The sequence below is a fragment of the Aedes aegypti genome, chromosome 1 (genome assembly GCF_002204515.2).
Source record: "Aedes aegypti strain LVP_AGWG chromosome 1, AaegL5.0 Primary Assembly, whole genome shotgun sequence".
NCBI lineage: Eukaryota > Metazoa > Arthropoda > Insecta > Diptera > Culicidae > Aedes > Aedes aegypti.
Genome location: NC_035107.1, coordinates 150,219,569 through 150,241,347, shown reverse-complemented (window position 1 = coordinate 150,241,347; position 21,779 = coordinate 150,219,569). Strand labels below are relative to the sequence as shown.

Genomic DNA, 21,779 nt, shown 5'->3' with positions numbered 1-21,779 from the left:
TTACCCGTTAAAGAGTAAACCGTGTTTACTCTTTAAATGTGGAGAGGCACTTCTAGCGGAAATGGGTAAATTTTTACCCATTAAAGAGTATTCTCAAACAACCGTGTAGTGTGTAAACGTCAAACACGAACAAAAACGATGCGAGCGCTGCGGGTGGTGGATTGGCCACCTACCATATTTTTGAATCGATCGTTAAAAAGGTGGTCGATGGACTATGATGAGAGTGTGACGTCTGTTTGTCTGTGTTTAAAAGTTAGAAGATCTATTTTGTTAGGTAGTCTGATTTCTCCGTGTAACTGATGGGTTGAAATTATTTAATTTTGAGTTAGTTTGTTTGACAATGTTGCAAATTTTCGATGATAATGCGCAAGCGAAAATTGCCCAATGCTATTAAATTGTTTATCGAAGTCGACGTTTCGTTAACCAGCCGGTTTTTCAGGTCGTTCTAAATCTAACGAAAAGTTCAATAAGCCATTTTACGAAGCCTGGTCAAATGACAGGAGACCTGGGATTTTTCAATCATCGGCGTCAGTTTTCGCGATGATGATGGTTGATGACTGTGCGCATTTCTAGCGTAGCTTTTCATCCAGGCGAAAACTTAAATGGAGAAAAATTATTAAAATATTTCTGATCACAAAAGTGCTTTTTTATGTGCAATATGGGTAACAAAGAGGTAGCTGATACAATAACTAGGTGTAATGTTGCAGTAACGAACATTTTTCGATCTCATTTTTGTCATTTTCTCCATGTCCTCGTTTGGTAAGATGAGGCGTTATTGAAAATCACGCTGGATTTAATCCCAGGTCTCCTGTCAATTGACGCCGTTGCGGCGATCAGCTGTTCCGAAACGTCTCGTAAAATGGCTCATTCCAGCTAAAATTTATAGTGAAAGTGTATTTAATTTGCACATTCTCAATGCAAATAGTTGGTTAAAAGCTAAGTAGATCTCCAAACCGGATATAAGGATGAGTTCTCGAAGAAGCCGTTTCAGCCTGTCTCTTGTTCGACGATCAGGTAAGAACATTTCCAGTTGAAGGTTTTTTTTTTCCTTTGCGTGTGTCACTGGTGTGACAGGCTAAGGCCAGGGTTGGCCCATCTCGCCCAGTTGAAGGTTTTTCTGATGTCGTTTTTTGGCTTTCGTAAAGCTAAGTATGCTGTTTCGCTCAAAAAAAGTAAAGAAATTCCTTGACTGAATGGGTCAAGAAATTTCCTACAGATAGCCCCCTTTGAAGTGACATTTCATTTCAACTGCGTACTGCGATCAGAAAAATGAGATTTTCTGGACCATTTCTTGGAAGAAATTTTCCACGCATCGAGATAGGCGATTCCTTTTCTTGTCAGTAGCAAACCAGCCTTAAAAATACAGTGTCCCAATTTCATATTCGTACATGGCACTGTTTTCACATCAAGTTGGTAAAAACTATTAAATGATATATTGAGTTTGAAATACTTTATCAATAATGAAGGTCATAGGTGTCATTTATAATTCCACAATTATAAAATGTTTCCATTAACATTCATCTTAAGCGAAGTATGCACTTCAACATCGCCTATCTCGATGCGTGGAAAATTTCTTGCAAGAAATGGTCAAGAAAAGCATTTTTCTTTGATAGCAGTACGCAGTTGAAAAGAAATGTCATTTCAAATGGAGCTCACTGTAGAAAATTTCTTGACCATTTCTTGCGTAGAAATTTTTACTTTTCTTGAGCGGAACACCATACTTAGCTTTAGGATCAATGGAAAAGTATTGAATTTGTTTCTGAAATTTTCTCATTTGGTTAGTTTTAGTGATATAAGTTGTAGAAAATTTTTCTTAGCTTGATCGAAAGAACAATTTTTTTTTTTTCACACACTAACTTCAAACGGCTTGTTTAGGGGTATTAAGTTTTTTACATAAAGCCTGATTTGCTGCTAAAGTGATTTCTCGCCGATTCCTTGCAGAAATTTTCTACAGCGACTCCCGTTTGAACTGACATCTCTTTTCAACTGCGTACTGCGATCAGAAAAAAAACGGTTCCTTGATCGATTCCTTGCAGAAATTTCCCATGCATCAAGATAGGCCGAGAAATTACTTGTCAGCAGCGAATCAGGCTTAAAGCCTGATTTGCTGCTGAACAGGAATCGCTAAAGAAATTTCTCGCCGATTCCTTGCAGGAATTTTCTACAGCTTCTCCCGTTTGAACTGACATCTCTTTTCAACTGCGTACTGCGATCAGAAAAATGCGTTTTCTTAATCGATTCCTTGCAGGAATTTCCCATGCATCAAGAAAGGCCAAGAAATTACTTGGCAGCAGCGAATCAGGCTTAAAGCTAAGTATGCTGTTCCGCTCAAGAAAAGTAAAAATTTCTGCGGAAGAAATGGTCAAGAAATTTTCTACAGTGAGCTCCATTTGAAATGACATTTCTTTTCAACTGCGTACTGCGATCAAAGAAAAATGCTTTTCTTGACCATTTCTTGCAAGAAATTTTCCACGCATCGAGATAGGCAATTACTTTTCTGTTGAGGTGCATACTTCGCTTAAGGGAAAACACTATTTTCGACCTACAAAAATTCTGTGCCAATTTTTGGATTTCCATACAAAGTAGGCCAAAATTGTATGAATGGGTCGAAAATTAGCAGCCTATGGACATGCCCTATGGGGCTCTGCACTGTTTTGATTTTGCATGGGATTTTGACGTTTACTGGCCTTGTTGTTTACAAATTTTGTGAAGGGGTGAAAGAGAGAGCAACATTTTTGTGCAGAGCCCTATAGCAACTGCAGCGATTTGCAGTACACAGGATGTCCCGGGCCCGATCTATCTGACAAGCCAATCGAGCCCTCTGTCACCATAGTGGTTATCACGCCCAATGGTATGAGTGCCCTAGTGTAGATGTAGTTGTGAACCTTAGAGGAAAACAATATGCACTCAGTCTCGAAAAACACCCAGAAACCGTATGTAAATTTTTCAAATTGGGTAATATTTCCATATGCATTTTGATGAGTCTGGAAAGCGTGTGCAAGTTTCTTTGAGGAAAACAAAAACAAACTGCGTATGACGAGCGTATGCTAGTCTACGTGTGTTCAAATGTCACTAAGCTCTATAGAAGATGGTGTCTCCACCCATGTCAATAGACTGAAAATTAGTGCTGGGTCGAAAATTGGTGCTTTTCCCCTATTCTGATTCTACGCTAAAAATTGAGCCATTAGGCATTTCACGGCAAAACTATCTCTCTTTCGCTCTTCAACAAAACTTGAAAACAATGGTGCCAGTACCTGTCAACTTTGACAGGTACTGGCACCGTTGTTTCCAGATTTCCCGAAGGACGGAAAGAGAGCGATTTTCTGATGACGTCACCGTGCAATGCGCAATAATCCAAAGTTTCATAATTTTCCGTACCCTGGAACTATTTTTAAAACACGTTTGAAGTTAATATGGCAATCACTTTTGAATCACCCCTCGGCAAATTTTAATAAGGGACGAGCTGTCATTATGTAAATGGAAATGTCATTGAGTGTACAGCCCGCATAAACTAAAAAATAACAGAACCACATGAATTACGATGTATTTTCCTCTTATACCCATAATGAACATGATTTCTTGAACCATAGAAGAATATTATGTACTGCACTCAAGATAATGTTCCCATTTGATTCATGTGCCAACCTATATGGACTTTTGCACATGGAGAGTATGTGCGAAATCAATACACTATTACCAATCTTTGTTTGCATTGAAAGCATGATTATCTCAATTGTTATCAATGAACCTGACACATGAATTTACATGTGTGATAGACACGTGTGGCGATATCGAGTGTGCACGAGAGACTGACGATTGTGCTACCGCGGTGCAGCGTGTATGCTGGCTATCGCGCCACCACGCTTATACGGTTCTATAACACTTCCCCGAAAACCATTACCCCGAATGCAACGTTACCCCGAATGACACATTACCCCGAATGGTAAATTACAGCGCTGTTACAGCAGTCGCGATTTGTAGCGGATTTGCGTCGCTAGTCGTGGAAATCGCGGGTCAATAAAATACAGTCGCGAAAATCGCGGATTTGCCAAATCACTGAAAGTGCAAAGTCTCTATCGCAATATGGGCACCAAATTTATGTTTCGAGTCACCCATTTTCTCTGTATAGTTATCATTTTCTTTGGTATCATTGAAATATTTTGACATTCAATACCATAATATTTTGTATAGGAAAATTTAATACTTCTCTAAAGATATAAAAAGCAGTATCTTACAAACTATAATTTGAAAAACGCAAACTTTTGAATCCTAATTTGTTTGGTAAATGTCATATACAAATCGTTCATGTAAAGGCAAAACTGTTTAGATTTATGGGAGTACTACTATAATTAAAGTGAAACTTGCCATATTCTAAATGTGGCCTGTTTTTACACCTACTCACGAATCTCTAATTTCACTGTGGTTTTATGCTTTTTTGCTTTCAAACCTTCAAAGTTTTGATACATTATTGAATTTGCATTCCAAGCTGGTTCACATTAAAAGTTTTTCATTCAGTTTTTTTATTCGAATGTATAGGGGAACATGGTCCAATTCGGACCTAGTAACAGGTTTTTGGTTACAGGTATGTTCCGTTTTTATCACGTTCCGATTTTGTCACGCTCCGATTTTGTCACGTTCCGATTTCGTCAACAAATTATTCCGTTTTTATCAACACACAAAAAATGTTTTTTTTTTTATTTTAAAAATCTTTAGAGTTTAAACTAAATTCTTATCTTTAAGCAATTTAAATGCTTTTTAATAGCCGCAGAGATGAATTTTCGACATTATGTTAATGTTGAACACCTACAATACATGGTAGGTGTCAAGTCATATACGGTTCAATAAGGTTTGACTTCTTCTTATCCACTAATCAATTGGAGTTTTCAAACTTAACATGGTTGGTTGGACAAGATTAACCCAACAACAATTGGGCTTGGCTCCAACAATCGAGAGTTGCTTTGGCCACGTCCTAGCAACAACTGGAATTTGTTATTAGTTGAAAACGTACCTAAGAGAGTTGCAGAGACCTCTCCTTTCCCTATTTTTTTCTTTTCTATTAAAATTTGATAGACATAGGGGCTATCCTTTAATTACGTAGGACAATTTTGGCGGTTTTTCTACCCCCCCCCCCCCCTATGGTATGAGTTTTTTTTTTTGAAACTGCAATTTTATTTTCAAATTTGTAAAATATTTTGCCTAAGAAAATTATTCCGTTTTTGTCACGGTTCCGTTTTTATCAACTGAAAATTGCCGATCGTGTTGATAAAAACGGAACATACCTGTATATCTTTTCAGCATGATGTACGGCATGAAGAGTTTTATGTTTTCTTGAAAGCCTGATTTAGCGCGCGGACTTTTCTCTCAGAGAGTTTTGTGATATCTCCTACCAGGACATGGCTAGACATGTTTGAACGAAGTTCTGCAAAAGGTCCGAATTGGACCAACCCTGTTCCAATTCGGACCACCTTATATTTTATCGTTTTTTGCTATGGTAGTTATAAAATAAAACACCGATTTGTTTGGTAATAAAGCTTGTTGAACTTCTTCTATAAGCGCAAGCAAAACAAATTACTTCAATGCGTGAAAAATTCCAATTTAGTTCGAGTCAGAACCAGCTCAAGTAAAATGTGAATTTCATTAAAAAACATGGGTGAAATCTGAAACTAATTCAAAATTTAGTATAGTGAACTTTCTCTAATTCGATTTTAAACTGAACATTGTGTATTGGACATATCGAGATAAAGAAAATATTTTTTTTTAATTATGGAGCTTTTTGTTATTTTGACTAAAAACATTATAAAAAGCCATTTTTGCTTAAATGCTAGTTAAATTTCAACAAATATAGAATCATATCAGTGACGGACTTGATGTAGTGGTTGGAAAATACGCCTCTCACGCCGAGGACCTGGGATTAAATCCCATCCCCAAGAGTAGTCACGTATGATGTAAAAAGTTATTGTGACGACTTCCTTCGGAAGATAAGTAAAGCCGTTGGTACCGAGATGAACTAGCTCATGGCTTAAAATCTCGATAATAAAGACAGAGAAAGAGTGAGAATCATGGCATGAAAATATCGAGTTGAAAAGGTTAACTTGTTCGGGAAACTGAAGGAGACAGCATCGAGTCTTGGGACATCGAGTTGGAGAAGTATCGACATACTTACATTTCAGGGTCAAAATAAGGTGATTATTTTCATGTTAAAAAAAAACATTATATCGGGTAAGGCAAAGTTGATTGTATTGTTCTGAGCACTCGTAAACGTTTTGTTTTGTTTCGTATTGCCATACAAATTTGGAACGCTGTATCATAAAAAGGCAGTGGTATTAATAGAGATTCTTTTCAAGTAGCTGATTTATTGATTTCTTTTTTTGTGGACTACCGTATTTCATAGATTTTTCGAAGACTTTTACTTTACCGCAACAAAAACAAAGGCACCATCCATCAATATAACAACTTCTGTGATTTTCTGGCAAGTCGAGAAGACCTTCACGGATTGGAGCTTTTGAAATAGACTTCGTTCGTTGAAAAAGCAAGAGGTCCGTATTGAACCACATCAAAAGGTCCGGATTGGACCAATACACATTTTGAAATGTTCAAACTAGTTGAGCACAAACAGTGCATAGACATTCCAAAACCATATGATCAAAAGAAAGTTTAGGCTTGGGGGATTCGGTTATGAAATAACACAGAAAGATTGGAGAATTATTGTCAATTCCAGAGGCTTGGAAATAATGCTAATCGATAGCACACTAGAGCACTTCAAAACAACAAACTAACATAAAAATCGAACGAATTAACTGGAAGGCGTCAAATGTTTTGTGTTAGATCTTAGCCAGACGGTGGGTAGAAAAACGGTACACACGATCTTTACAATAGCGCCAGTATTGAAAAATGTTTGATGGTCCGAATTAGAACAGGGTCCGAATTGGACCACTTTCCCCTATATTATTGGCATAAAAATACAATGCATTGTCAACAAAGATGAAACTCTTAAATTGTGTTTCGGTAAATAATTAACTGATCGTTTGAAACTAATAGAATTGTAGTTCAATAGTAGTCAATGTTTGACCTTGTTATCTAATATGAAATTAGATGAAGAAAACATACCTACAAATCACTATCCTAACAGAGCTCCATTTTGACCTCCTTTTGTTGGTAGTACAGATATCAAATTTAATTAATTTATACAACTTATTGATGAATAGATTTAAAAACATATTATTCTTATGACACATGGTAATTATGCATATTTTTGTATTTTGTAGGAGAAAGTCGTGCGAAACATAACAATTTGAAGAATTGGTTCTGAATGTCCCAAAACTTGCCACGGAACCACTAGACGGCCACTGCTATCTATGGCACAAATTCAAATTTGGACCTTTCGCATGGCTAAATATGGTCACTGTTTAATTCTATACTCATGCGCGTCAGCTTGTAACGTCTAGTGCCATTCCAGAATATGTTGAACATCAATTATGCATTAGCATCAAATCATATAATACTTTTGAAAGTGGGCGGTAGAGGTCTCTTATATTAACATGTGAAAACGACATCAGTAAGCATTATCAGCAGTTTGAAAAATGTAGCAATGAATCTGTGAACACAGCCATTCTCACAAAATTAAGTGCACGCCTGTGAGTGAGATTTTGGGTCTCACTTGACCCTTAAAGAATAGCTGTAGATTAGAAGAAGAATAAATCTTTGATAACAAGAACACGAATTCAAATAATTCAAGTAGAAAATTATATTCCATTGGCGGCTTCCAGGTACCGTTATTTAGTTTCATTGAGTAAAGTATATTTCGTAGTAAGGAACACTTCGTCATATTGAGGAGTTTTCTACTTCCGAATCTTTAGATTCTTTTTATTAGCAACAATTTGATAGACAATGACCTCCAACGAACAAGATAAAACGTGCTTAACCTCAACTAATTATTATATAAAATGTATGGTGTTCATTTGTCGAATCTTCATTTTGAATTTTTCGTGGGGAATTTTTCCATTCGGGGTAAGGGGCCGTCCATAAATGACGTAGCATTTTATGGAGGAGGGGGAGTCTACGATTTTGTGACGAATCATGTATTAGGTATGGGAAAATATGCTACGATGGGGGAGGGGGGTGTCAAAAATTGGCAAAAAAAATGCAACGTAATTTTTGGACGCTGCCTAACGGACTATTCGGGGCAATGGATTTCGGGGTATTGGTTTTCAGGGTACTTGACTATTCGGGGTGATGGTTTTCAGGGTAATGGAATTCGGGGAAGTGTTATAGGGTCGCTGATACATGTATATTGCTTATAATAGTGGTGAGTTATATATGTTTTACAATAAATATTGGATATTGTATTTCCCGTTAGACTGCTTAATCAGTCTTCATAAGTGCCAATACTGTGATTATTCATTTGCAAATGAAATTTGAAATAAGCCTTAAGTATTCATAATTAACACCAATGCTAAACTTCTCATGTACTTGAAAACGGCTTTTGAAATTTGTATGGAGTTTCAAATAAATATTTTTAAATAGAGTTTTTTAAATTTTGAAGTAGGTATAGTTTTCTGGGGAATGATTTATTCTGGAGAACGGTTTTCGGGGGAATAGTTTTCTGTAGAATTTTATAGAATCCTGGCTGTGTATATAAGTAAACTAGACAAGAAAAAAATATAAGGTACCGCGGGGCAAATGAATAAATGGGGTAAGTGAAAATAATTGGTATATTTTACTGAATATGTGAATTGGCTTGTTTTCAGATTTTACGTTAAAAACTGAGCCAGAATCCAAAGTTTCATAATTTTCCGTGCCCTGGAAGTATTTTTAAAACAAGTTTGAATTTAGTATGGAAATCGCGTTTGAATCACCCCTCGGAAAGTTTTACTTCGGGACGAGCTGTCATTATGTAAATTGAAATGTCATTGAGTCGACGGAATGAAATCTTTTTTAATCATTTACTATATAAAAATTCAGATATTAAAGCGCAATAAAATCGTGTTACACTTAGAAAAATGTGCTCTTTCGATTAAGCTACAAAAAACTGTGCATTTTTCATCACTAAACAACCCAATTAACGTTTTAAATTCATGCGTAAACCTTTGAGGTCATTCGGAACATTACGATAGGTAAGTATTTCCTGAGATTTTTCAGTCATTATTGCATAATAGAGCGAAAGATTGCTAACCTGTCAACTATCACTCCGTAACAAGAGGTTGCCAAACATTACAATATTAATATGTCTACTTCGGACAGCCGATTAAAAGGAAGTCGTTGATTGAAAAGTTCCAATATAAGAGAACGCACGGAAATCTCGAGGAATGTCTATGTAAAGCTAGTCCAAACATAAAAATGAGATATAGGTCGTTCCACATAAACAAGTTTCTAAATACTTTATTAAAAGATTCCGTTTGATTTCTCCCGACGAGTTATCCGACGTCATATCCGACTTTCTTGAAAGCAAATAACGAGCGGTGGTAATGCCACAGAGCAGAAATGCAATTGCTGTCCCATGATGTAAGAACTTACATTGAAAATGTTGCAGTTATAATGTTGTCGAATCATTTCAACAAACATAACTGAACAAAAGAAATATAATAAAATTTTATGTATTTACATGTTACTTATGTTATTGTTCATTGAGACGCCTTAACAAATGTTAAAGGTAACAGAAATGGTATATAACTGTTAGTTTTTAAATTTATTGTTCAAAAAAAAAATTCACTTGCAGTAAGGAGACATTTTTCAAAAACTTTTTCTGTATTTTTATCTTTAATTTTACATAAAAATCTTTAATTTAACATAAAAATCAATTTCAGCATACTGCTTATATTTGGTGTGAGTCAAGCTAAAAAATATACACGACCTCATTTGTTTCAATACCGTTTCAGGTACCGTGGGGCAAGTGGGTAATGGAATTCGCATAGTTGAGATTCCTCGAATTCTAGAGACTTTAATCTAGAATTCGAGGAATCTCAACTATGCGAATTCCATTACCCACTTGCCCCACGGTACCTTAATAAAATGCAAAAAATCGCCTGTTTTTTGTGACATTTCAAATATTTTTTTTATGACTATGACTTGGAGGGCTAGGCCGCAAGAACTAGATTTTTTTCAACAAGCCTTATTTTTGTTTTGATTTTGTTACATTTCAGTATCTCCCATGTCTCCTATCGGCGACCGCACACGTTCGTCGATTAGTGAGCTAGATATTACAACAAGTTCAGGATGCAGTACTCCATTGAATACACGCAAACGTAGTAGTTCAACTAAAGGCGATTCCCCTTTGTTCAACGACAATGATCAATCTCCAATTCCAATGTCCCAAGACGCCAGCAACGTAGTGACTGGTGTTTCTTGGGCTTGGAACAGTCCTAAGCGCACTGTGGCTCCCAGTCGAAGATTACGACCCAAGCCATTGGCCGATAGGACGATAATTTCGAATAAGGATCCGGATTTTTCCCGTTCTAACCGAAAGAAGATCACCAGGAAACTTACAGGATTTTATCGATTTCAATCTGAACTAAAACTTCTACAAGAACGTGATAGATCCCTCGAAGCACAGAGAACTCCAAGTACCTCATCTATTCAAGTTGTACCACCTACGTCACCTCCACCTTCTCCGGACAAAGACAATGCGTTTGTGATGCGTCATCACCGAGTCCTGCGAACGAATACTCCAACAACGAAGAAAACATTTTTCAAACACAATCCTACTTCAGTTGCATCTGATTCATTTAACGATTCTGAATTAGACAATTTGCTGCTGCAGGCAAGCCAGGCAGTAGAAAGGCAATCAAGCGTATCGAATGCATTGTTTAACCAACCAGTAACATCAACAGCAGCAACGGAGAAACGTTCTGAAAAACGACGAAGTTTTTTCAAGAGCAGAACAACGGATAATTTTGATGGTAATAGCGATGACTCACTTGCAGACACGGAGCTAGAATCGTTACTTGCTCAGTTGAACCCAGAGACTGGCAAATCTTCAAAACCCGCCGGAGAGATTACACAGAACAATAAGGCCACGGTAGAGTCGCGGAAGTCTAAAACAAAGGGATTGTTGACTCGCCATAAATCCATGCCGGAGTCCCCGAGCCGCAAGGTAGTCGAGTCATCAAGTCGAATCAATAAGATGAAAAATGCCAAGGACAAATCTCTCCAAAGTCCCGTGACAATATCCAGTGCATCGAGTGGTACGTATGTTTGTGTTATGGGATACTACTTGGACGACTTAGAGGGAGGTAATGAGTACAAAAAAATCCTCATTTTCAAATGAATGCATCACGGGGGCAAGATAGGTTAGTGTCAATTTGGGGTGCAATTTATATATTGTTGGTGACATGAATATTTTTATTAGATGACAAACGTACGCTACTTAGGTTTCGTGTTGTTTTTATAGTTTCTTACGTTCTCACTGATAAAAATTGAAAATGTTAAATCTCTAAGTTCGTTACGTTATACGTTATATACAATTTTGTTTACGTTATATACAAATTTGTGTATTACCGTAAAACGGGGTGAATAGAAAAAGTGGGGCGAATAGAAACGAAGCTACCTACAGTTAGAAATGCGTCTATTATGTAATGATAAACTTTAAAAACCTGCTGAAATATTCTTTTCTTTAGTTCAATAGCAACAGAGTATCGATGAAATCTTTTCAAATTAAAATTTTTGCTCTCATAAAAAAATAAGAAGAAAATGTTGGAATCTCAACCATTTTTGATAGCTTGAAACATCCGCCATTTTTGCCAATTTGTAACATGATCAAAAATTAAAATTGTTTTTGATAATTTTAATTTTTTTTTCACTAGGTAAATACTTTTTTTATATTTCTTCAAGATGCACGATTTTGAAATTTTCAAAACTTCGGTCGAAATTTAGAAAATTTACACGAAAATGTGTTCACTGTATTCTATTTTCCAATCAGAACACAGTGATCACATTTTCATCGATTTTTTTTATTTAATTTTGTACACAAAAACTGCTTTTAAAGCTTCATTGATGCCGAGGATTACGATGACGGATCCTTAAACGTTTAGAGGCACGGACCGTTCAGAATGGCCGATGTGGCCAATTTTGGAATGCGACATTCATATTTCACCTGATGTTATGTGCGTATTATTTTATCCCGTTTTCTGTAATTGCCATATAATTTAACCACATTTTATTAGGCACAATGATAAACGATTATCAATAGTATTTTTTTCTCATACGACATTTGACGCTTCCGCGCGGGGTTTGATGAGGGCACTCAGCACTAGCACCACACTGATGGTGGCTGTCTTCAAGCGCTTTCTTCAGGGGGTTGGTCTACACTCAGAAACACGGCTAGTCACAGAATGACTAAATTTTAATAATTTATGTCTATTTTCTATGTGCTTCTCTTTCATTCTGCAGGGAATTTTATTCCTATTAGTTAATTCTGGGTTGAAGCAAGGCTGGTTCATTGTACTCTGTAGCCAGAGTAAGGTCGGGCCCAGATAGCCGTAGCGGTAAACGCGCAGCTATTCAGCATGACCAAGCTGAGGGTCGTTGGTTCGAATCCCACCGGTCGAGGATCTTTTCGGGTTGGAAATTTTCTCGACTTCCCAGGGCATAGAGTATCTTCGTACCTGCCACACGATATACACATGCAAAAATGGTCATTGGCATAGTAAGCTCTCAGTTAATAACTGTGGAAGTGCTCATAAGAACACTAACCTGAGAAGCAGGCTCTGTCCCAGTGGGGACGTAACGCCAGAGAGAAGAGAAGAAGCCAGAGTAAGGTTATCTGACTTGGCAAAAGTGGCTAGGTGGCCATCTTTAACTTGCTGGCCGTTTTGTTTACAAACATTACTGCCTGGCCTGGATAACGCTCAAACTGAAACTAACCGTGCTGCCAATAGTGCGAACGAAATAGTTGAAAAGAGAAATAAAAGTAGAGTACGCTTACGCGCAGATGCGGCTGCATTAGAATTATTTCTGACATCATTTTTTCTCCAACCATTACTGCCTGGCCCGCAAGATGCTGAAACTAAGGCTAACCGTGCTGCCATAAGTGTGGACGAAATTGTAGAAAAGAGAGAAAGAAGTATAGAGCACACATGGAGCAGGTGCGACCGTATTAGAATAATTCTTGATAACACTGTTTCTCTAACCAATCGAAAGTCAATTGGCTTGTTTAGGGGTATCCTGTTTTTCACATATTCTGATTCTACGTTAAAAACTGAGCCAGAATCCAAAGTTTCATAATTTTCCGTGCCCTGGAAGTATTTTTAAAACAAGTTTGAAATTAGTATGGAAATCGCGATTGAATCACCCCTCGGAAAGTTTTACTTCGGGACGAGCTGTCATTATGTAAATTGAAATGTCATTGAGTCGACGGAATGAAATCTTTTTTAATCATTTACTATATAAAAATTCAGATATTAAAGCGCAATAAAATCGTGTTACACTTAGAAAAATGTGCTCTTTCGATTAAGCTACAAAAAACTGTTAATTTTTCATCACTAAACAATCCAATTGTCCGACTATCTCTCTCAGATGTTTGTAAACAAAACGTCCAGCCTTTCCTCACCTACCCTTCCTGGTTTTCTCCTTAGGAGGGGCTGGACCCGCCTTGGGTTGAAGCATCGCTAAGCTCCAACCCAGTCGAAATGAAAGCGAGGCAGATAGAAAATAGTCATTAATGCATAAACTTTAGTAATTATGTGACTATTTTTATTTCTGAGTGTAAACTCGATCCAAACAAACGTTCTGATATTGGCGTCTCCATAAAACGGATGTCGAAAAGCATCATTGAACTCGGATGATTGCAATGAACACAAAGAATTTTTGGTCAATAAAATCGCTGCTGTTCTTATAATTATCAAATGCTCTCAATAGGTTTTATTTTATTATAATACCGTCGTTGGGGGTGAGAATGGGTAAAAAAACCATATGTACGAATTATTTATTGAATAACTATCGCAATTTAACTCCAATAACCTTCAAATTTGGTGTGTATGAGCTTCGATGATACATTAACAACTGTTCAAAAAATAAAGAAAAATATATATTCACTACGGCACGGCACCCAAGTGAATAAAAAGTGACCCAATCTCACCCCATAGAGGGGGTGACATTGGGTCACTGAAAATGAAATAATTTGTTTTTGAGAATGTGATTGCAAAGCCATTCACAGCTGAAAAATATTAATGACATACGATGCAAACAAGACGGAAAGACATCTAAGATGTTTCACAAGTACGACAAACCCACTTAAAAGTACGATTATACCAAAAATTGAAGAGTTATGAGAAAAAAGTATGTAAACCCAGCATTTATTAAGCATTATTCAAGTTTACATGAATTTTGTTTTTTTTTTTTATTTCAAATTGTCTTCAAAGTCTCATCCCCATTGCCATAAAGCCTATTCAGTTTCCCCAAAGATGTGATTATTTCAAACCTTAGCAAATAGTTAAATTTCGGTGTGAAATTCCAGGATGAAAAGATTTCAGGCAATTGTTGATGTCATACTCCCGGTATTTCAGCGATTCAACTCATTTGTACTTCCATGAGATGTTTCTATGATATGAAAATACTAACAAATGTGGGCTTCGTAGCCGTGCGGTTAGTGTCACCAGGCATTTAGCCGCATCGTGCTAAGGAGTGTGGGTTCGATTCCCGCTGCAGGCCGGAAAACTTTTCGTGAGAAATGTTCTCCGACTGTACCATTGGGCGTTGCATGCTAGTCCGTTGTCTAGTGTGGTGCTTCCTTCAAAGGGCAAAATGCCCACTGGAAGCATTAACCTGTGGGTGTCTTTTAAAAAAAAAAAAAAAAATAATGAAATATGAAAAAAAAAATAAAACCATTTGATAAAATTTTACGATGTTGCTGAAAAACACTTGTTGGTTTTAGATGTCGTCAAAAAGCGTTGCATTGTTATTCAATGCACGGAACCCTCAAGTAGACTTTTTTAATGGTTCAACGATGCTGTATTTAGAAAGAATAAACACATCTTAATGATGTTAGAGTACACACGGCACAGTAAAACGACAAAAATATAGACTTGTAATTTCATTCACAATCGTTCTTGCACGACCCAATCACACCCCCATTTTTAATATTTGTTGTTAATGTTGTTAGACACCGTAAGGTACCGTGGGGGAAGTGTAGCAGTGGGGTAAGTGGATCATTCGTCCGTAATAAGAATAAATACTTTAATATTCCGAATGTTTTCACACGTTTGCTTCATTTTAGGTTATATTCTCACGTACACACTGATACTACTGCAAAACTGATACTACACGTGCACTAACACAAGCAAACTTGCTGACTGCAAAAATCAATTCATTTTGAAATTGTTTTCTGTCGATAAAAAACCATTGTATCTCAGCCTAAAATCGAATACAATTAGTTATTTCAACACATGGTGAACATTTCAGTTCTAATTGTATGAATCACAATGAAAAAATGTAATTGTTGTCAATAAATACAGATATATTGGTCACAGACAAACAGACGCCATACTCTCATCATTGTCCATCGATCACCTTTTTAACGGTCGATTCAAAAATATGTTAGGTGGCCAATCCGCCACCCGCAGCGCTTGCTTCGTTTTTGTTCGTGTTTGACGTTTACACACTACCGCCATCTGTTGGCCCGTCGGCCAAACACGCTGATTTTAGCATTAGGCGTACATTAGACTGATGCAAATTTTGAAATTTTTGCTCCCCTATGCTTAAACGATCAAGATGCTAGTTGTTTTTATTTATTAAATTTATCAACAGGCTTCGTAGCCCCAATGATATTGTTTAAACTAAAGACAGCAATACAAATTTAAAAAAAAAAAACTAAGTCTCAAGCATAATCATAAACGTTGTCAGGTAATTAAAAAAAACATTTAACATATAATCGTTGTCGTTATCCGCTTCTCCAAGCAAAAAACTCCGTAAATCTTCGACGAAGCGATTCACGGGTGAGGTGGAAGTCAAACAGTAGGGCAATCCTGTTAAAGACGCGCTGGATAACGATGTCAATTATGATGAAAATGATCCTCCCAAAATTTGAAGTGATTCGGAAGAAATTTGATTGTGCACACGCTATTTGAAGTTTATATGGAAATTACTATGGAAAAGGCAAACCTTTTGTGTTCAGTCCACTAACTGCTCATCATAATAATCTATGGAAAAGTGAACTCACTCATCTCATGTAAAAACTTCCCAGCTACAACTTTGCCGAAGACCACATTTTAATGGGACGTAACGATAATTTGTTATTATTGATGACAAAGTCTATATCATGCTGAGATGATCATGCAATTGCTTTCAGAGCAACACTGTTTTTTGCTGTAGAACATAGTAACCTGAATTACTTTGATCTATTCTTCCCGCCAGGAGTACCACTGTTGCCTGCCGAACAGTTGGTGAAGCATGCTACATGCAAATCAACCTTATGATGATGAATAACAATTTATCCTGATGTCCAATCAAAAAGTGGTCTTCGGCAAAATTGTAGCTGGGAGGATTTCACATTAGAATAATTTATTCACTTTTCCATAAAATTTTATGACGAAGAGGTAGAGGGCTGGACACAAAAGATTGGCGTTGTCCATAGTATTCTCCATGTAAACTTAAAATGGCTTGTGCACAGTCAAATTTCTTCCGAATCGCTTCAAACTTTGAGAGGATGCTATTTACCATAATTAAAATCGTTCAAGCATAGGGGAGCTAAAATTTCTAAATTTGCATCACTCTAGCGTACATGTCCTCGTGACTATGATTTTGACTGAGATTTGTTCTAAGTGTTACGTCTGTTTGTCTGTGTATTGGTCATGGTACACTTACCCGCACTTTTTAATGGGATGGGGCAAGTGGACCAACTGTTGTTATCAAATATTGACAGACTACTTACGTGGATTTGAATAAGCATGACACTAAACATCATTTCCTTTTACATTTTTCATTCCTAGTTTGAATTTGCCAAATTGATCTGAACAAATTTCAATTAATCCACCTAAAAGTGTTGTACAGTCTTTCTAGTACAAACAAATGAAAATTGAAAAATTCAAACAAAATTTTTCAAAATATACAAATTCTCCAGCTGAAAGCATATTATCGTACGTTTTTTGACCATATCGATTGCTCTAGACAGATAATATAAATATTTCCATAAATAGAATAAAAAGATTTCAGTATGTTAAACAAAAGAAAATTTAATTATTATTTTTAAACTACGAGTGTCTTTCGAAAACATCGTTAGGACTATTCCTCAATTCATTTGTATAATTCAGGTTTATAAAATAGATGAATTTTCTCCAAAATATTCTAGTTACAGTGTTTGTTTTTGTTCGAATAAGTGTAAACTAATGTATAAATAATTTTCATAATATTTTGATAAAATAAAGTTTATTTTTAATTTTAAAGCTATCAAAATATATAACATAACACATATAACAAGAATGACAGTAATATCATTCTTACTATACATGTTTACATAACATTTGTTTTGAGAATAGAGTTTTTTTTATAGGTGATCCACTTACCCCACCATGGAGGGGCGCAAATTTTCAAGTCCCTCATACTCAATAGATAACAATCAGAAAAATCAAAATAATTGACGATTTGAAGTATAATAGTCGCTCATTTGTCATCCACAGAAAAAAGTTTGAATTACATTATTAATGTTAGCTGTACATAACAATGAAGTTGACTATTGATTTTTCTGTATCCACTTACCCCACGGTACCTTACCGAAAACAATGACATTTTTGTGGAAAATCGAATAGATTCCGGATAATACGAGTGAAGTGTATTGAAAAGACTTTCAACCTTCTACTAATGGAACAATAGAGGTTAAAGTACAAGCGTGTTACTTTGCACAGGAGAAATTTAATGTTGTAATTTTTTTCTAGTATCAACATACAAGTTTGTTGATATATTAAACAAAAACTGCTATTTCTCAAAATGTATATTGTGATTAATTAAGTGTAATAATATGTTCTCTAACATATGAGTTATAAATTTTAGTGATATCAGCATTATTGGCTGAAATATTTCATAAATCATATTTTTCCGTTTTGACCCAATCTCACCCCCTAGACCCATTGTCACTCCCATCGACGGTGCGCTAAAAATTGTATCATCATAAGTAAAATACATTTTCGCGGAAATAAGGTAAAAATTAACAAAAAAAATAACAACTGACGGTATTTGAAATTATTTCGATAAAATTATTTTTGCATGAAGCAAAAAAAATGAAATGTTTTACTTTTTTGAATTTTTGTCAATGCGATTTTAAGTTTTTCGGCTGTTTATTAGTTTTGATCTATAACGAAACAAATTACACTTTTTAGCAATGAGGAAGTCATGTCCGTGTTACAATATTATTCTCGACGCCGAGCAAAATCAGCACTGCTGGTCTGTTGCCAAATCATTCCATCTTACTTCCGCTTATCTCTCTATAAAGGATCACTAGTGTCGACTACCGTGATTGCTTACAACACTGCTCATAAGAACACTACACACTAAATATATTTTACGGATACCTGTGAAATATCAACAGCTGAACAGTTCGGTGAAATAAATTAACGGAGTACGGTAATTTTTTACAGTATTCGGTAAAAAATCACCGTCATCCGTTAAATTCCGAAGAAATACGGTGTTTTATTTCACCGAACTGTTCAGCTGTTGAGATTACGGTGAAATTCACCGATTTCCGGTAAAATGAGCTTAGTGTGTACGCTGTGAAGCAGGCTCCGTCCCAGTGAGGACGTAATGCCAAGAAGAAGAAGAAGATACATAACTTCGGATGTATTGCATTCGATTCGCGTCCGGATGCGCTCTAATGTGCCCTACTTCCAAAGTAGGGTATCTCGCAGAGATTCCGAGAAAAATCAAACTTCGATCAATTGCATATACTAATGATTGACCGAATTTACAATAATATGCATTCGCTGCTGCAATTCTTGTGAAAACACATTCTCGCAGTTCTGGACGGGTTTGATGTACTGCTTTGCGTTGAAAAATGGGTTAACCAACGTGCGAAGTTTGATTTTTGACCTACTTCGCCACGTCGTAACTTTATTTTCAAAAGTACGCATAATGCACAAGACGTAGGGCATAGATGTGCACTATAGCGAAGCGAGCCGCGACGCGGCTAAGTTGGTCAAAAATTGAACATCGCACGTTGGTTGGCCCATTTTTCGACGCGAAGCAGTATATTACGCCTCGTTACGTCTCTTTCCTCCGAAAAAAAAACGGTTTGAGCGATAGTCTTATGATTATCGTCGTGAATGATATTTTAACTCCCTGATTATCATTATTGGTTCACCAACCAATCATGGAACGTTTTATTAAATGTCACTGCCTTATTCACGCTATCTATCAATATTTTAATTGTTCTCACACTAACATTGGTTTATTTATTTCTCCACGCTAAAATTGTTTTATTATTTTTCAGGATCTATAACTCTTGTTCCTACACAATCAGAAGTATTACTCGTTTCTTCTCCTCACAGTTCTTCGACGAAATGTATGTAGCTATTATTTTTTTTTATTCATTTTTTTTAACACGATAATAATAATTGATGTTTTTTTTGCTTTTCAGCCAACTCATCAAGTTCCAAACTGCAACCAACACGAGTTTGTTCCAAGGAAGAAATAGAACAAAAACGTCAGGAGGCACTCAAACGACAAGCTTGTCGCTTGAAACGTCTCATGCAAGGAAATCATTCCCAGGGCAATGAAAAATTCTTTAAATCGATGAAGTAATAGCGTTGTATTTCCGATGTTCCTTTCTATTACTGTTGAAACTATTTACTTTTAAACACTGAACTGAAAAAAGATCTAGAAAGCCATATTGATAAACAGAACCGTTGTTTGGATAAACATGATTGTTCCTGTACCGAAAATGTAAAATTCTGTTATTTTTGTGCATAAAGATTTCTTATTACGTGATAATGTTTGTTTTATACTTACTCGTATACCAGGCAGGTAGGCAGTTGTGTTTAACTGGGTGCTAGAATCACTCTGTTTGGCAGTGTAAAACTCCTTTCATGAATTTGCGTTATGGTTGGTAAAAACAGCAGCCAATCTAAACAAACAAGTAAATAAAGCAAATGAATTGTGTTATAAACAATGCACTACACAAAGACCGTTCGATTTTAACACGGTTTGTTTGGCAGTAGCGCGAAATTCTGAACATCACTGCACATTAGAGATAGGAAAACGGCTTATTTTAGTGAACGAATCCAATCCGAAACACTCATTTAGTGAACTGGATCTTTTGAACGGTTCAGTGGCTCAGCGCCTCACAAAGAAAGAGCAAACTAAACGAGCGTACAGAAAAAAAGTTTTACTCCCTATTGCGCGACATGCGTCGTACCTTTCATATCATTCGCTGTCTCATTTTTCGTACATTACTATACTGCCCATAAACGCATGATTGTCCCATGTGAATAGGAAATCCAGCAAACATGGGACTGACATGTATTTATGGGCAGTATATATTCGACCGATTCTCCTAAAATGAAGGTGTAAAATGTGCTTATTGCTATTCAAGTGAGTACTTTTTCTCTCTATCTATATCATCTGCCTGTATACAAGTGGGTGGGGCAAATTTTTCTATGCTGAGAGCAGGTTTGATAACAGTCGGTTTTGTCACTGACCGATGACGAAAAATTAAAAAAGATTGTCATTTTTCTTCTTTAATGACTGGTTCATCGCGTTACCCCTTCGCATTGAACCAACATAAGCTTCTAATCACCACCGAGCGCACAATTGCAGGCAAAGAAAGTTTGAGCTACGAACTACTAGCCAACAAGAAGTCTTGTATTGGCAATTGGACAAACATATTCTCAAGAAGTTGAGTTAGCCCTGCTGGTAGGCGCGTGCCACCGATAATCCAAAAGTGTTTAGTTCAACGCATGTTGTTTTTGCGAGTTTCTTTTTTGGTCTTCCATTCAATTGGCACCGATTAGTAACTAATCCGTCTGCCTTTCTATTCAAGCTGAACGTGTTCAACGAATCACAGGTAGAGAGAAACGGCAAAGATTTTTCGCCGTGACGAGGAGCTTGGTTGCTGGTAGCTGAGCGTCGTTGGTTGGCCTGAGCTGAGGCAGTGACGAAAACATGTTATTTTTCATCACCGTCACTTGTGATTATTCTGCGCGGCGTGGGAGGTGAGACGAGTCGAATGAGGTGACAATTGTCGACTCGCTCCCACACATTGCACAGTGCTTCGAATGTATGGGACCTCGGGACAAAAGTCAAAACTTTCGTTTTAGGCGTTTTAGCTCAATGATGTTTATAGAAAAGTTGTCAGGCATCATTAGGGCTATAATTGACATAAAAGGCCCATGTGGTAAACGTTACCGCATAAGTGACATAAGCGCCAATTTGAGTACTTAGTTTCATAAAGACGTGATCTTTTTTAAAAACTGTTGGAGATGGCAAAATTTTATATTAGAAAAAATCAGTCACAATTAATTGATCCTGTTAAGTGTAATTTCAGTTGCAGGGTAATCGATAGATCAAACCCACATTGATGTCCGAGGGGCACATCAGCTTGATCAGAACTTTTTAACTTGCAGCCCACACACTTCCTGTGTGAGAGCTTTTGCTGCCGTTATGATCAGAATAGTAAAAACGTTCAGTGCGAACGCACGCTTTGTATTTTCGATCCGAATAAAGTTAAATTACAGTCCGCGAAGTGTTTGACCCACTGAGATCCGAAACAGTTTGGTCCTTCGGAACCGGATTCAGTGGCCGCGAGTGAATTTAGATACTGCCGTGAAGTGTGAAAAGAAAAACACGACAGTTTTGATTTGTGA

General features: G+C 36.7%; 1 protein-coding gene across 1 annotated transcript; it reads left to right on the top strand.

The window, feature by feature from the left end:
* Nucleotides 1-372: 372 nt before the first annotated feature.
* LOC5564602 lies at nucleotides 373-19,908 on the top strand. The gene is made up of 5 exons (XM_021850909.1): nucleotides 373-466; nucleotides 867-1,014; nucleotides 10,140-11,180; nucleotides 19,409-19,480; nucleotides 19,556-19,908. Exons 2-5 carry the CDS (start codon nucleotides 966-968, stop codon nucleotides 19,717-19,719), a joined length of 1,326 nt encoding a protein of 441 aa, XP_021706601.1. The 5' UTR covers nucleotides 373-466; nucleotides 867-965; the 3' UTR covers nucleotides 19,720-19,908.
* Nucleotides 19,909-21,779: the final 1,871 nt, after the last annotated feature.